This window comes from Podarcis gaigeae (assembly GCF_964106915.1).
Source record: "Podarcis gaigeae genome assembly, chromosome: 15".
In the NCBI taxonomy this organism is placed as follows: domain Eukaryota; kingdom Metazoa; phylum Chordata; class Lepidosauria; order Squamata; family Lacertidae; genus Podarcis; species Podarcis gaigeae.
Window position 1 is genome coordinate 11,125,943 of NC_139692.1, and position 17,030 is coordinate 11,142,972.

Consider the following 17,030-nt stretch of genomic DNA (forward strand, 5'->3'; position numbering starts at 1 on the left):
GACTGAAGCTATGTTTTTGCTCATTCACAGCATTCCAGGCACAGAAAAGGGGGAGGGGCTGTTGCTTGGTGGCCGGACACATGCTCTGCATGCAGAACATCCCATGTTCAGTGCTTGGCATCTCTTCTTTAAAAGGCTCTCAGGTTGAAGGAGAAGTGAAAGACCTCCACTTGCCCAAGACCCTGGAGAGCATTTGCTGGGCAGAGTAAATAATATTGGGGCAATGGTCTGACTCTGCTAGGGATGGGGAAAAATTTTATTTCGCTTTGCATTTGAGGGTGTACCTATCTAACCCAGACTTCCTGAAGCAATGTAGGAACTGAAACATGGCAAGCCTTCAAAAGTGGCCCTTCTCTGAATTTTGCAACGCAGCTGTCCAGACAAATAATGTGTACAAGAATGTATATATAGTCGGGGGAAGTGTACGTGGACAGCATACAAAATGAATGGCGTTGGGGGAAATCGCTTTGCTAAACTGTGCATATTAGGTAAAAAGGCATACAAAAATAGCAGAAATTCACACTAATGTCCTGACGTTGTTTCCCCCCACCCCACCCCCTGCTGCTTTCCAGGAGTGTCAAATGTTTTTTCCATAAAATACCATGAAAACAGGCTTAGATTGTTCCAGAACTGAAATGAACAATAACCAAAAAAACCAAAAAAAACCCAAACAAACCCCACAATGGCATGATTTGACATTAATTTTAATAACTGCCGATAAGTGTCCAAGGCTCTTTGTGGCCATTTTGTGCCTCTGGCAAGGCGGAACCTGGGTTAGGTCCCCTACTGCCCATCCAGTACAGCGGTACCTCAGGTTAAGAACTTAATTAGTTCCGGAGGTCTGTTCTTAACCTGAAACTGTTCTTAACCTGAGGTACCACTTTAGCTAATGGGGCCTCCCGCTGCCACTGCACTGCCGGATCACGATTTCTGTTCTCATCCTGAAGCAAAGTTCTTAACCCGAGGTACTATTTCTGGGTTAGCGGAGTCTGTAACCTGAAGTGTATGTACCTGAGGTACCACTGTTCAAGAAAGGTGAGCAATGGACAAGCTGGGGTATCTACAGAGAGCAGGTCTCTGTGTGTTTCAGGTGGAGGGGATTGGACACCAGATCTATATCCTCTTAAAAGCGGCTCTTAAAAGATCCCTGGTGACTCGGGTGCTGAACGGCCTTCCCTCCCTTTGGGATTCCTGTTTCAAAAACAGCAGATCCTGCACACACACTCCCCTCACCCCTCCTCGCCTAAGGCAGCCCTATTCTTTTCAACAGAGTCCCTGTGGTTTTCAGCCTACAATGACGCTTTGTCAGTCAGCCCGGCAGGCCCCGGCAAGCGGTTCTGAATCATTCCACAGCTGCGCTAATGGCCCAACCACAGGAAGAGGCTGCCGACGAGCTGCTCCTTGGAGTGAAAAGTGACTCATGGTTTCCTTTCCAAAACAACAAATTCTGTCCCTGGTGCCAGTGGCTCACAGTGAAGCGCTTGGGGGCGAAGGCATCATCACAGAAGGAGGTCACCTTTTTGCCTTTTGACGTACAAAAAAATTCTACGAAAGACTAGCTAGGGGTGGTCATCTTCAAGCTCTAAGGGCTCCTCCACACAACCTGGTTTGCTTTCACAAAGCTTCTATAGCCAATCTTTATTGAGTATTCGTTCTTATTTGTTTATGGGGCTTTAATATGTCAATAAGCATTCGCCCTGTATTCACCCCATTTTGCTCACGGGGCGTTTAAAAGTCTTCCCATTAATCATATTTTCACCCTGCTTTCCCAACCGCTTTCCAAATGGCAAAAAGTCTGTTTTGATGTGTTGTTTTAAAGCGGTTATGTTGCAGACAGGCAACAGAACAGTTTGATCCAGTTTAATTGAGCAAACTTAAATTTCCCAGTTATGCTCTTGAATCCCTGCCCCCCAGCAAAATATTGACAGTCTATAGGGGTCAACCTGGGGCTTATCAGCCTGGGAAGCTAGCCCATCTAGGAGAACTCTGGTCCTAAATCTCCACTGCCTTGGGGGACATCTTTGGGAGGAAAAAAAATGGCTCAAGAGTAAACCCTACACAAATACAGAGTGAAGTCCCAAAGACGGCTGCATGGCATCTCGCATGCCTCCTTTCGGCAACTCCTGCAGCCAAACTGGTGCCCAACATATTGCTCTGCTTTCCTTTGGACCAAATCAGCTAGGCTGGGGTGGGGCCTTCTCGTCTGGGACAGCACTGGATCTCCATACATACTGCCTTGACTTGTGCCCTGACTTCAGTGCTGCTAACATAGTGGTTTGACTTCACCCTGGAAGCGCACTCCGCTGTCTCTCGAGACAGACAGATGTCAACACTGCATGCATTCCACATAGGATGCTCCCGGATCCCGAAAAACCTTTTGCACTGTGTCCCCTTTCCTGTTGCATTTGCACCCAAGGATTCCCGTTTGAAGAATTTCCTTTAACCATAGGCAGAGCCGCTGCCCCTATCACTGAAGGACTGCAATCTCATCCTTGCATCCAAGTTGCTTCCCCGCATCATGCTTTGCTGGGGATGTCTCTCCCTTTTCCCTCTTTCTTCCTATTTTCCTTCCCTCCCACGGACGTGCAACGTGGCAACTGGGGTCGGTTGCTGCCGAGGATCCTTGTGGAGCAAAGTGATCGCCAGGTGAAGTTCTGTGTCCTTCCTAGGCAAATCCTTGCAGTGCCAGGAGAGCCACCAGCAGGCAGCTGAGCAAGCCCCACGACGTTGCACGAAAGGCAGAGCAAAAGCACACGCATCGTTCCACCTCGAGCTGCGGGCCCCGCAAATCTGGCCGGTGTTCGGTTCCTGACGCAGGGCTGGTAGGCAGGCTCCGGGGTGGGTACAGATCTCCTGTGCAATCCAGCCAGTCCTTAGCTATGGAACGAGGGTAGCCAGTCTGGGGCTTGAGGTTGCGTGGCTCAAACTTCCAGTACTCCCTGCCCTTAAAGGCATACAATGTTCCTGCAGCAAGACAAAAAGGGGCATCAGCAACAAATAAGTGGGATATTTAAGAGGACAGGACAAAGGGTCCCGCCAGACAGGGTTTCTGTTTTTTGTGGGTTGCATTCTGCAACATAGGGACACGGGTAGCACTGTGGGTTAAACCACAGAGCCTAGGACTTGCCAATCAAAAGGTTGGTGGTTCAAATCCCGGTGACGGGGTAAGCTCCCGTTGCTCAGTCCCTGCTCCTGCCAACCTAGCAGTTTGAAAGCAAATCAAAGTGCAAGTAGATAAATAGGTATTGCTCAGGCAGGAAGGTAAACAGCGTTTCCGTGCGCTGCTCTGGTTTGCCAGAAGTGGCTTAGTCATGCTGGCCACATGACCCAGAAGCTGTACGCCAGCTCCCTCGGCCAATAAAGCGAGATGAGCGCCGCACCCCAGAGTCGGCCATGACTGGACCTAATGGTCAGGGGTCCCTATACCTTTACCTTTTATTCTGCAACATGTCATTGAGGCGATAATAGCACATTAGCGGCAGATTGATCATTCCACTTCCTTAGTTGTTCTGCGCTGCTTTGGCAATGCTATTGCATTATTATCGGAACGTGTTTCCACCATTTGGGAGCCACTAGACAGGACTGCAGGCAACTCCAGTCAAATGCGGAGAAAAATTAAGTACAAGCTAGTACTTTCCAAAAAAACAACAACCCCAGAGTCCTTTCTGTTGGGGATAATTCAGACTGAAATTCCCAGGTGTCAAAAAAGGTTGTTTATGTATGCCACTGCTGTGGCCTGTGTTTTGTTAGCTCCAAAATGGAAAACAGGTGAGGTCCTAACTAAAGAAGAATGGCAACTTAAGCTGACGGAATATGCACAGCTTGCAGACTTAACATATAGAATAAGAGTACAAGAAGAACATATGTTTAGAGAAGATTGGGAAAGGTTTATTAAATATATGGGAGGAATTTGTGCACACTTGAAAACGTTGGGAGCCTTAAGATAAATTCAACGGTGTAAATAAGCTTTGGTGGATGTCATAATGGAATACTGAACGGTTTAGTTTATGTAAAATATGCAGGGATTTGTGATATGCAGAATGAACCATGGAAAGAGAAGAAGGGAAGTCATTGATATTTTAAGGATGTTTAAATGAGTATTCTAAATTGTAAACAGAATTTTTTTAAGAAATAATACTGGGACTTCGTGGAAAGCATGGCCTCCATGGGGCTGTCCCTGAATAAGTCTGGCCCAACCCATAGCCACGGACATGCCTTGGACCTGGTGTTTACCTCTATGGATGTTGGTGATCTGACACTAAGTAAAAGTGAAACAAAAGAAGTGCCATGGTCAGATCACTTCCTGGTGCAACTGGACTTCTCTGCGACCCATCCCCTCTGCAGGGAGGTGGGACCAATTCGGATGGTCCGCCCCCGCCACTTAATGGATCCAAATGGTTTCCAGAGAGTGGTAGGGGATGCTTTATCCCATGTTGATGGCCTTTCAGCTGATTCCCTGGTGGCCCGCTGGAATGCGGAGTTAACCAGGGCTATTGACTGTTTGGCTCCGAAGCGCCCTCTCCGATTGCATGGAGCCCGGAGAGCCCCGTGGTTTTCCACGGATCTGAGGGCAATGAAACAATCGTTGAGACGGCTAGAGCGCCGGTGGCGGATAACTCATTCCGAATCTGACCAGACACAGGTTAGAGCTCAACGTCGAGCCTACCAAGTGGCGATAGCGACGGCGAAGAAGAATTTCTTCACCGCCTCTATTGCATCTGCAGAAAACAGCAGCAGGAGACTTTTTCAGGTGGTTCACAATTTAGCGGAACCACCTGCAACATCGGGGCCCAGTACGGGCCACATATTCTCCTGCAATGATTTTGCAAAGTTTTTTGCAGATAAAATCGCTCAGATTCGGGAAGAAGTAGACTCCACCGTGGGAGCAGGGCCAGGGCGGGAGAGTGCTAGAGTTCTGTCTAGTCAAGTTGAGTGGGATCAGTTCCAATCTGTTACCTCCGAGGATGTGGACAGGCTGCTTGGACGAGTGAAACCAACCACCTGTCTCCTGGATCCTTGCCCATCCTGGCTTATAAAAGCTAGCCGGGAAGGACTGGGCGATGGGCTTCGTGGGGTGGTGAATGCTTCCCTCCGTGAGGGAGCCTTCCCAGACCCGCTGAAAGAGGCGGTTATCAAACCAATTCTTAAAAAACCATCTTTAGATGCGGCCACGATGGCCAACTACCGCCCAGTCTCAAATCTTCCATTCTTGGGCAAGGTGATAGAGCGAGCGGTTGCCGAACAACTCCAGGCACGCCTGGAAGAAGCGGACCATTTGGATCCTTTCCAGTCGGGATTCAGGCCTCATCATGGGACTGAAACTGCCTTGGTCGCACTGGTTGATGATCTCCGGCGGGCTAGGGACAAAGGTGAGAGCTGTTTCCTAGTTCTGCTGGATCTCTCAGCGGCGTTTGATACCATCGACCATAACATCCTTCTGGACCGTCTTGAGGGGCTGGGAGCTGGGGGCACTGTCCTACAGTGGTTCCGCTCCTTCCTCCTGGGCCGTGTTCAGAAAGTGGTGGTGGGGGATGAGTGTTCAGACCCCTGGGCTCTCACTTGTGGGGTGCCTCAGGGTTCTGTCCTCTCCCCCATGCTTTTCAACATTTACATGCGGCCGCTGGGAGAGATCATCAGAAGGTTTGGGCTGGGTGTTCATCAGTATGCGGATGATACCCAGCTCTACCTCTCTTTTAAATCAGAACCAGTGAGGGCAGTGAAGGTCCTGTGTGAGTGTCTGCAGGCGGTTGGAGGATGGATGGCGGCTAACAGATTGAGGTTGAATCCTGACAAGACAGAAGTACTGTTTCTGGGGGACAGGAGGCGGGCAGGTGTGGAGGATTCCCTGGTCCTGAATGGGGTAACTGTGCCCCTGAAGGACCAGGTGCGCAGCCTGGGAGTCATTTTGGACTCACAGCTGTCCATGGAGGCACAGGTCAAATCTGTGTCCAGGGCAGCTGTTTACCAGCTCCATCTGGTACGTAGGCTGAGACCCTATCTGCCTGCGGACTGTCTCGCCAGAGTGGTGCATGCTCTGGTTATCTCCTGCTTGGACTACTGCAATGCACTCTACGTGGGGCTACCTTTGAAGGTGACTCGGAAACTACAACTAATCCAGAATGCGGCAGCTAGACTGGTGACTGGGAGCGGCCGCCGAGACCATATAACACCGGTCTTGAAAGACCTACATTGGCTCCCAGTATGTTTCCGAGCACAATTCAAAGTGTTGGTGCTGACCTTTAAAGCCCTAAACGGCCTCGGTCCACTATACCTGAAGGAGCGTCTCCACCCCCATCATTCTGCCCGGACGCTGAGGTCCAGCGCCGAGGGCCTTCTCGCGGTTCCCTCATTGCGAGAAGCAAAGTTACAGGGAACCAGGCAGAGGGCCTTCTCGGTAGTGGCGCCCACCCTGTGGAACGCCCTTCCAGCAGATGTCAAAGCGATAAACAACTACCTGACATTCAGAAGACATCTTAAGGCAGCCCTGTTCAGGGAAGTTTTTAACGTGTGATATTTTACTGTATTTTTGGTTTTTATGGAAGCCGCCCAGAGTGGCTGGGGAGGCCCAGCCAGATGGGAGGGGTATAAATAATAAATTATTATTATTATTATTATTATTATTATTATTATTATTATTACTGTATTTTCCTGTGTATAAGATGCCCCCATGTATAAGACACGGGGCAATTTGGGAGACTCAAATTTAAGAAAATGGGGGGAGATGGCACAGAGTTGTTGAGCTTCTTTTGGGGAGGATTGCTGAAAATCACTCCCCTGCATGCATTGCAAAATCTGCCTCTCATCTGTCCCATCGCCAGCAAGAGCTGCCAATCACCCGCCCAATTGCTGCAGCACCAGCCAAGCAACACCAGCCATTGACGCAGCAACCAGTAACACGCCCAATAGCTGCTGACAGCCATGGCAGCAAGCAATCAAACACCCACACTATGCACTATCCATGTATAAGACGGCCTCCCCACTTTTTAGCATAATTTTAAAAGGAAAAAAACCTAGTCTTATACACGGAAAAGTACAGTATATATATAAATTAAGTACAAGCTCACCATCGTTCTCACTCAGCACAGCATCTACAGAGGAGGGGAAGTGTTCCCAGGGTTCTCTGTGGACGGGGAATTCTTCTTCCATGTGCGCTGTGGCTTCATCATAGCACCAGTGCAGATCTCCCTTGAAGAAATAGGTTTTCCTGTCAACAGGCCATGAGAAAGCGCCATCGATGCCCCCCTGGGGCAGCCCAAAGTCTGTGACAGGGCGGGGGTAGCCCTCTTCCACACCGTTGTCCTTAAATACCCAGTACAGAGGTCCTTGAGCAGGGAAGAGAAAGAGAGGACATCAATTGCAAGGCAGTGTTGTGTAGTGGCTAGTGTGTTGGCCCGGGACCTAGGGGACAAGGGCTCAAATCCCTACCCAGACATGAAGCTGACGGAGTGAAAATGGGCCAGTCCATCTCTTTCAACCTAAACTACCTCACAGGGTTGTTATGAGAATGGAGAGAGGGAGAACACATGCAGCACCTTGAGCTGCTTGACGAAAGCATGGATGTAAAGGAATACACAAATAAAAAAAATTTGAATGTCCCAGCAAACACAACAAGTTGTAGTGCCTCAAAAACTAACAATTTTATTATAGCAAATCCAGCTCTCATCAGTTGGAAACAGGATGTGAGATGGACCTAGGTTTTTTTTAATGATTTTTATTAAATTTTCTGTTTTACAATTTCAGATAAATATTTCATATCTTAAGATATCAATGACTTCCCTTCTTCTCTTTCCATTGATCATTTTACATATCTCATATCCCTGCACATTTTACAAAAACTATACCAATTGGTTTTCCATCATTGCATCGTTCAAAACTTATTTACACCGTTAAATTTATCTTAACACTACCAGCGTTTTCAGCTGTACACAATTTTTCCCCACATATACAATAAACCTTTTCCAATCTTCTCTAAATGTATGTTCTTCTTGGTCTCTTACTCTATATGTTAAGTTTGCAAGTTGTGCATATTCTGTCAACTTAATTTGCCAATCTTCTTTGGTTGGGACCTTGCTCATTTTCCATTTTGGGGATAACAAAACACAGGCCACAGTTGTTGCATACATAAATAATCTTTTCTGACACCTGGGAATTTCAGTCTGAGTTATCCCCAGCAGAAAGGACTCTGGGGTTTTTTGGGGAAAATACTTTTAAACATTTTTCTCAATTCATTATAAATCATTTCCCAATACTCTTTTACCCTTTTACACGTCCACCACATATGAAGGAATGTTCCCTCCACCTCTTTACACTTCCAACACTTATCTGATTCGGTCTTGTAAATCTTACCAAGCCTACTCTGAGTTAAATACCATCTGCCAATCATGTTCAGGTAGTTCTCCTTCAAAGAATTACTTGCTCTAGGACAGGCATGTCCAACAGGTAGATCGTGATCTACTGGTAGATCGTGGGGTGTTCCTGGTAGATCCTGGTTGATCTCTGGCCCCTCAGCAATTTCCTTACAGAAAAGCAGAAAAGGAAAAAATCCCAAATCTCCACAACTTTGGCTTCCTAAAATCACTGCCAGTTTTTTTACATTGTGAGTAGATCGCAGTCTATTGGGAGATGGACGTCCCTGGAGATGGACCTAGTTTGGACTTTCTTATGCAAGCCAGCCCAGTTGCTTCGCACACAGGAACACCCACCCCCTTACCGCTGAAGAAGAGGATGCGATGATCTATGTGTCTCTCATAAACGGCGTCTACTTTGCGGAGCGTGGAAGGGAGGCCTCGCCAGAAGCCGGTAATCAAGGCTGGGCGCAGAGAAGTGAGGTGACGACCTTGAGTCAGGCGCCAGAAGTACTGACCTGCAACATGACAGAATATTGCAAGCTGACCTACCACTATTCCAAGCACTCTGTCATAAACACACACCATTCTCACTGCTACAGATTGCGAGAGAGCAGCTATGATTTCCTCCGACATAACACACCCTCAGTTTGCATTTCTTAGTGCAGAAAGTATTGATCTGATGTGTAGAGATCTTTCCAATTCTAATTAATTCAAGAGGGTTCTGGAAGCTTCTGTGTGTGGAAGAAACAAGGAGAAGGTTCATGATGTTTGGGTTATTCCTTCTGAGAAGCTGAGTACCGCTGGCTTAAACTGGTTCTGTTATCTCTTCTAATACAGTGGTTCTCAACATGTGGGTCCCCAGATATTGTTGGAGTACAACTCCCATCATCCCTGAGCTCTGGCCTTGCTAGCTAGGGGTGATGGGAGTTGTAGTCCAACAACATCTGGGGACCCACAGGTTGAGAAAGGCTGGTCTAAGTCATGCTGACTATAATAGTAAGGCCAGAAGGAGAATGGGTTTCACTTTTCCTTTCTGGTGTGGTGTTCTGCATATCGTATGCTTAGCGTTAAGTTTTAGTCTTATTATAAGTTATTTAAGTTTAAGTCAAGTCTGCTGCAACTGGACTTCTAGTGGACAGTGCTAATCCTGAATGTATTGGATTTGTGACCATTATGTTCATGTGCCTTCAGTACCAGTAAAGCTCTGTTGGATGGAATACAACTGCCTTTGGTAACATGCTTAAGTTTTTACTCTGCTAACTATATGTTGGAGTTCTGCTCTGGATCATATTGAGTAGAATTACATGACATACATATCCTTACTGGGAGCAGAGTCTCTTGTTCCAGCTCGATGATTCGATGTGCCCAGGGCAAGGAAAGACACGGCCCATCCATGCTTTTCATAAAGAGCAGGAGCTTCGGAATGTGCCTTGTATACAGAGTCAGAACATTGGTCCATTTCATTTAGCTTAGTTTTGCCTATCTCTGGTGTAGCCATAAAATATACCCTCCATATCATAGAATCGTAGAGGTAGAAGGGCCCGTTTGCAAGGCCTGTTCTTGAGCTCTAGGTCACGAGCTCTCAGAAGCTGCAACAGACATGCCAAGTAAGAGATGGGGCAGACCCCCCCAAATAAAATTCAATGAAGGGGCCAGGCACCCTCAAAGTTCCACGGCGGCTGTGCACACACGGCATGGGGCATGCTCATCTCATGTGCGCAAGCCACGGAGCATCCGTGCAACACAGGAGCATGCCCCATAGTGTGCACAAGTAGGTAAGGTAAATGTAAAGGACCCATGGGCAGTTAAGTCCGGTCAAAGGCGACTATGGGGTTGTGGCGCTCATCTCACTTTCAGGCCGAGGGAGCTGGAATTTGTCCGCAGACAGTTTTCCGGGTCATGTGGCCAGCATGACTAAACCACTTCTGATGCAATGAGACACCATGACGGAAGCCAGAGTGCACAGAAACACCATTTACCTTCCCGCCAGAGTGGAACCTATTTATCTACTTGCACTGGTGTGCTTTCGAATTGCTAGGTTGGTAGGAGCTGGGACAGAGCAATGGGAACTCACCCCATCACGGGGATTTGAACCATCAACCTTCTGATCAGCAAGCCCAACAGGCTAAGTGATTTAGACCACAGAGCCACCCACATCCCTTGTGATGTGCACAAGCGACATCAGCACGCCATGGGGGGGGGGGTTCAATCACGGAGGCAGGGTGGTGCATGTGAGCTACAATGAGCTTAGTTTGCCTGCTGGTCCTGTGGGATTTTTAATTTTTTAAAAAAAATTGCCCCAACATGCATCGCTTTGGACTAGACACTATTTTGGAATCTGGTTACAGGACAATGGATTGGACCCCTGTGGCTGGGCCGCAATGTGGGAGTTATACAGCTAAGGCAGAGGCTTGTAAATACTGCAGGGGCCCCCTGACATTCCTCTGGGCAATGATTACCTTATACAGAGAGGGGAGTGTCAAGCCTTGACCGGATGAGGTAACAGGAGACTTTGAAAAAACGGCCATGCGGCTGGGAGAACAAAGGAGATAATAAAAAGTTGCCGGAGGAGAAAGGCTGGAAGGAGCAGCTCTCCAGCATTATGAAAATACACGCTGCCTCATTGTGTCTTTTTTCTATGCTATGCTAAGCACCACCTGACTGGCTGGCTCCAACAAGTGGTGCCCCGTGTGAGGCTCAATTAAAAGAAGAGGAAAACTTAAAAGAAAGGAGGCTGACTGAAGAAAGCAGTTGAGACGGACTTCAAAGGCTAAAGAAAGGAAGCAGTGGGACGCTGGCTTCAAACTTCAAAGGAAACCATAAGAGGCTTCTCGATCATCGACTCACCCCGCCCGGAAAGGGCTAATCAGCGCTGAATTCATCTACGGATCCCTGGTGAGTCGATCCCTATTATATTAATTTTAGAAATATGGGCAGTTCCCTGTCATTTCCGCAACAGAAATTTTTAAAGGACTTAAAATTTCTCCTCTCCTCCAACAAATTGGAAGTCCCTGATGGCGATTTGATACAGCTCATTCAAGCCATCGATGAGCATTGTCCCTGCTTTGCTGCAAATGGGACTTGGGAACTAAAGCAATGGGATAATATTGGAACATATTTTCATGGACACCCCAATTTCAGTGTTCGAATTTTAAATGCTTGGTGTAAAATTCGTTATGCTATGGGCTCTCTATCACCAAAAAATATCTCCATGGCTACATTGCCAAAACAACCTTCAGCTTCATTAATTCAGCATGCTGCTATGCCATGTGTTCCAGCACTTGTTTTGCCTGCAGCCCCAGACCCCAAACCTCCAGATTACAGTGCCTCACCAGAGGACCCAATCCTGCAAAAATACAGTGGTCTGGCTGGAAATGACCCTGCTCTTTCAGCAGCAGAACAAGCTACCCCTTTTCAACGTGCAGTACTTGCCTGTTCCTTATCACAGGATACCATGGCATTCCCTGTTATTGTGCCCCCTACTGGTGCTCCAGCAGGAACTCAAGCCCAGCACCAACCTTTTGACTTTAAAATCTTGAAAGAGCTTCAATTGTCAGTTAGGACAAATGGACTGCAAGCTCCATTTACACAAGCTCTTTTGGAAGCCACATTAGCCCAGCTATTGGTTCCAGATGACATCAAGCTTTTGGCACGTACGGTTTTACCCCCATCAGCAGGTGTATTGTTTGCCCATGAATGGGAAATCGCCTGTTGTGCTTATGCTCCTGCTTTACTGCAACAAGCAAGAGGGAATAATCCTAATCTTACCCTCGCAGATGTGATGGATGCTATGATGGGGCGTGGGCCCTTCGCTCAGGCCTCAGTACAAGCCACACTGCTGCAGATCTTATTAAGGGATACTGCTCTTGCTGCTCAACAAGCAATGAGAAAAATCCCGGAACCCACCAGTGTTCAGTCTAGGTGGGGTTCAATCAGACAAGAACCTAGAGAATCATATTCTTCCTTTATGGACAGGCTGATTACAGCAGTGAGTAGACAAATTGAAAATCCTGAAGCCAAACAAATAATTATCAAACTATTGGCCCTTGAAAATGCAAATGAGGATTGTAAGGTTGCGTTGCGCCCGATAATACACAATCCTACCACAGACACAGCAGCTATGCTTCGCATTTGTCAGTCTGTAGGTACAGCCACCCACAAGGCTCATCTGCTGGCGGCAGCGTTAAATAAAAACCAGCCTGTAGCCACCGATACAACGTTTCCAGTGTGGCAAACCAAGATCATTGATACCTCAGTGTGGGTAGAGTGGCCTCCACCAAAGGAAAAATCCGCAGCAATGGCACCATCTCGTTTCTGAACAGCTTATTTCTGAACAACTGACTTTCGGCCACATTGAACCACCTTCATCCCACTGGCCCCAGCAGACAGGAACGGTTTGCTTTTACATTGCCAGTTTATAACAATTTGCAGCCCACCCAGCGATATCAGTGGGTTGTCCTACCTCACAGCATGCGGAACTCCCCTACACTTTGTCAACATTTTGTGGATGAAGCATCGAAACCTTTCCGCATGCGCCACCTAAAGGTGCTACACACGAACTGCATCTGGCAGTGTTTGCCTTCCTCATCATTTGCCTTGCCATCCTTTCCTGCACCATTATACAAGGAAGAGAAGCAGACGACCCAGTCCAGTTGAAACCACCATATTTCACCTTATCAGCTGGCAAGCCGCAGTCGTCAGAATCCTACTCTGGCTGGCAGCATCCACGGCTCAGCCACTCTCGAACTATAAGAACAGCTTTGTTGAATAAGACTTTTAGGGGAGAAAATTATCATAAGATATGGAGGAATAATATTTTTGTGCAAGATATGATTAAGTTTACTAGTTTATTGCATGCTTCTAAATGTTGGTTATGTATGCACATGCCCCCTTTTGCCAGCCATTCAGGCATAATGCTTCATGGTGTGCCTGTCAATGGATCTTTTCGATTTACAAATATTATATCCCCTAAGCAAACTTTTTGGCCTCCAGTACAATTGACCCTCCATGAGCCTGCCTCCATTTGTTTTCAAATTAGAGAGGGGAAAGAATCATGGGGCATATATCCAAACTGTCAATATACATTGAAATTCATGTTTAATAGCTCTTGTTCTCTTACAGGAACATACAGTGACCAATCTCAGTGCTGTAGAAGCAACACCAGTGCATGGCTAAAAAACTAGCAAAGGAAGCCTACCATGCAGCTTGGAATCAGAATTCTTATATTCTTGGCTTCCGGATGGAAGTTGGCTTCGACATTTATTAATTTTAGTGATCATTATAGTAGTTATTTGCATTATTTTGTGTTGCTATATACAATGTATTCCTTCTTTAATTTCTATGTGTACTGCATAGTTGTCCAATCCGCGGCCCGCTCCCGCTTTCACAAGAGTCGCTTATCGCACTCAATATAATCGTATTGGAACGGACATTTATGACTCTGATTAATAAAATAAAGAAAGAGGGCATGTGGGAGTCATACAGCTAAGGCAGAGGCTTGTAAATACTGCAGGGGCCCCCTGACATTCCTCTGGGCAATGATTACCTTATACAGAGAGGGGAGTGTCAAGCCTTGACCGGATGAGGTAACAGGAGACTTTGAAAAAACGGCCATGCGGCTGGGAGAACAAAGGAGATAATAAAAAGTTGCCGGAGGAGAAAGGCTGGAAGGAGCAGCTCTCCAGCATTATGAAAATACACGCTGCCTCATTGTGTCTTTTTTCTATGCTATGCTAAGCACCACCTGACTGGCTGGCTCCAACACCGCAGCTCCAATTATTCCTGACTATATAAAGGTAAAGGGACCCCTGACCATTAGGTCCAGTCGTGGCCGACTCTGGGGTTGCAGCGCTCATCTCACTTTATTGGCCAAGGGAGCTGGCATACAGCTTCCAGGTCATGTGGCCAGCAGGACTAAGCCACTTCTGGCGAAACAGAGCAGCGCATGGAAACGCCGTTTACCTTCCCGCCGGAGCGGTACCTATTTATCTACTTGCACTTTGACATGCTTTCGAACTGCTAGGTTGGCAGGAGCAGGGACTGAGCAACGGGAGCTCACCCCGTTGCGGGGATTCGAACCGCCAACCTTCTGATCAGCAAGTCCTAGGCTCTGTGGTTTAACCCACAGTGCCACCCCTGGCCCTTCAAAGGCCATACTCATTGGGGCTGTTGGGCACTGGAGTCCAGCAGCATCACATTGGCCGCTCCAGAGTTTGCTGACTGTGGTTGGCTCTCAAGGATTTCAGACAGGATTCTTTCCTGCCGGCCCTGACGTTGCCAGGTTTTGAATTTGGGGTTTTCTTCCTCTTTCGCATGCAAAGCAAGCGTGTTCTGATACCACTCAGCTACTGCTGGAAGAAATGACTTCACAGAACAAGGTCACAGAAAACGCCACAGACCTTTGAAAAAGAACGTTTCACCTCTGATCTGAGTGACAGCGTCAATGTTGGAGGCGCAGCGATCGGGGAATTCCTTACCGGACCTGAAACGAAGAAGTGGGGGAAAGGCAGCGATGTGACTCCTCAGTGCGATGTTTTTAAATTTATCTTCAAGGAGGAAAAGTTGGCCTCTCCTTCTGCATTCATGTTCACATCCCTCCAGTGGGCAATAGGACCTCAGGGGGGTATACATTGTTCTTCCCCGTTTTAACCCTACGAGGGAGATTAGGCTGAGAGGAAGTGATCCCTACATGGAGGAAGCTATTTCACCCCGCACACTTAAAATAAAATAAAATCCAGGCCTAGAAAGAATTTGGGGCAATAAAAAGGGATGCAGCAACATCTTGATCTTCTAAACCGCAGAGCTATGAAAGGAATGCTCATCTACCCAAGTGAGTTGGTCAGTGAATCAATACAGCAGTTTTGAAGAGAAGAGGATAGATTTGCAGCCTCCCACAGTCCAGATGTACAGATGACTCTGCCATGCCTGTTTACAGCAAGGTTAGCAGTGACCATGGGGTCAACACAGGGGCATGTGCAAAAGGCATAAAGCTGCAATGTCACATATGGACAAAGCTGGAATTTGAAAGGTGCCCAGCTGATCATCTCCCCAGACTCCCGGTCTACTGAGAGGAGCCTAGGAAGTTGCCCGTACACAGCACCATAGGAAACAAGGATTATTCCACTGGGGAAAGCTACAGAGTATAAAGGTGATTTTCTAAACAAACAAAAAAGTAAAAAGGCTGGGTCCGCTTTTGTTAATGTCGGATTGGGTATAATTTTGAGCTGCATAAAACCCTCAGACAGGAGGAAGATTTAGGATGCAGAATTCTCCGTTAACACAAGAAACGGCAAGATGCTTACCCAATGAAAAACATTGCAATGCCTATTTTTATTTTTATATGCCATGTGCTCAACAGACAGCAGTCCGACATTGCACACAGCAAACCTAGTGGGCAGAGCAACAAATGTGAATTTAACTTTTGTACAAAGGATTGGTGTGTGTGTGTGTGTGTACAATGGAACCTCGGTTTTCTAATGTAATCCGTTCCGGAAGACCATTTGAGTTCCGAAACATTCGAAAACCAAAAACTCAATATGGAAGCCTCAAAACGGAAAAATTAACACGAAAAACTCAATACAGAAGCCGCCTCAGAAGTTCGATTTCCAAAGCGCTATCGTAAATGGAATCATTTACTTCTGGGTTTACAACATGAGGTTCCAGTGGGGGGGGGGGCAGCACAGCTGCTGAATTATTGTGTGTGAATGAGGGCCAGAAATCAATTAGAGAGCTATACTTGGGTTGCAAGTTAGCCATACATGTTTTATATATAGTTCATGTTGCTGAAATACAACTCAGCCTCTGCAAGCACGGCCAATGGCCAAGAAAGATGGACACTGCAACTCAGCCACATCTGGGGGGGGGGGCAAAGGCTCCCCACGCCTGTTCTGTGCCATCATTTGCAGCATCACACTCAATACTGCAGATGTATAGCCACTGGGAACAGCATCAAAACTGACAAACTGGAACGTGTCCAGAGGAGGGCAACCAAAACGGTCAAAGGCCTGGAAACGATGCCTTATGAGGAACGGCTAAGGGAGCTGGGCATGTTTAGCCTGGAGAAGAGGAGGTTAAGGGGTGATATGATAGCCATGTTCAAATATATCAAAGGATGTCACATAGAGGAGGGAGAAAGGTTGTTTTCTGCTGCTCCAGAGAAGCGGACATGGAGCAATGGATCCAAACTACAAGAAAGAAGATTCCACCTAAACATTAGGAAGAACTTCCTGACAGTAAGAGCTGTTCGACAGTGGAATTTGCTGCCAAGGAGTGTGGTGGAGTCTCCTTCTTTGGAGGTCTTTAAGCAGAGGCTTGACAACCATATGTCAGGAGTGCTCTGATGGTGTTTCCTGCTTGGCAGGGGGTTGGACTCGATGGCCCTTGTGGTCTCTTCCAACTCTTCTATGATTCTATCTCTGGCGTCAAGTGGGGTCCAGCGCATGCATATGCTGTAAGGAACCCTTTGTCTATCCCACTCCCCAAGGTACCATATTTTTCGCTCCATAAGACGCACTCCCCCCTTAAAATCTAAGGGGAAATGTCTGTGTGTCTTAAGGAGCAAATGTGTGGTCCCTGGGGTTGGGCAGGGGGCGAACCCAGGCTTTCCCCGCCAGCCCTGCAAACTCCGGGAGAAGTGGCAAAGCTGCGCGCAGCAACGCCGCTTCCCCCCGACCTGTTTTGGGG

At 47.4% G+C, this 17,030-nt stretch overlaps 1 protein-coding gene across 2 annotated transcripts in view; it reads right to left on the reverse strand.

The window, feature by feature from the left end:
* Positions 1–235: 235 nt before the first annotated feature.
* LOC310832085 (matrix metalloproteinase-17-like) overlaps positions 236–17,030 on the reverse strand; it is a 34,002-nt gene continuing 17,207 nt past the window's right edge. The window contains exons 8-11 of one of the 2 annotated variants that reach the window (XM_083713590.1): positions 14,747–14,829; positions 8,711–8,863; positions 7,065–7,322; positions 236–2,964 (exon numbers count right to left, since the gene is read on the reverse strand). In XM_083713590.1, coding sequence (XP_083569716.1) covers positions 2,666–2,964; positions 7,065–7,322; positions 8,711–8,863; positions 14,747–14,829 — 793 coding nt within the window. In that variant the 3' untranslated portion in view covers positions 236–2,665. Of the gene's footprint in view, positions 2,965–3,464; positions 3,804–7,064; positions 7,323–8,710; positions 8,864–14,746; positions 14,830–17,030 lie in introns of those variants that run through there. The other variant, XM_083713591.1, reaches the window with a different exon arrangement.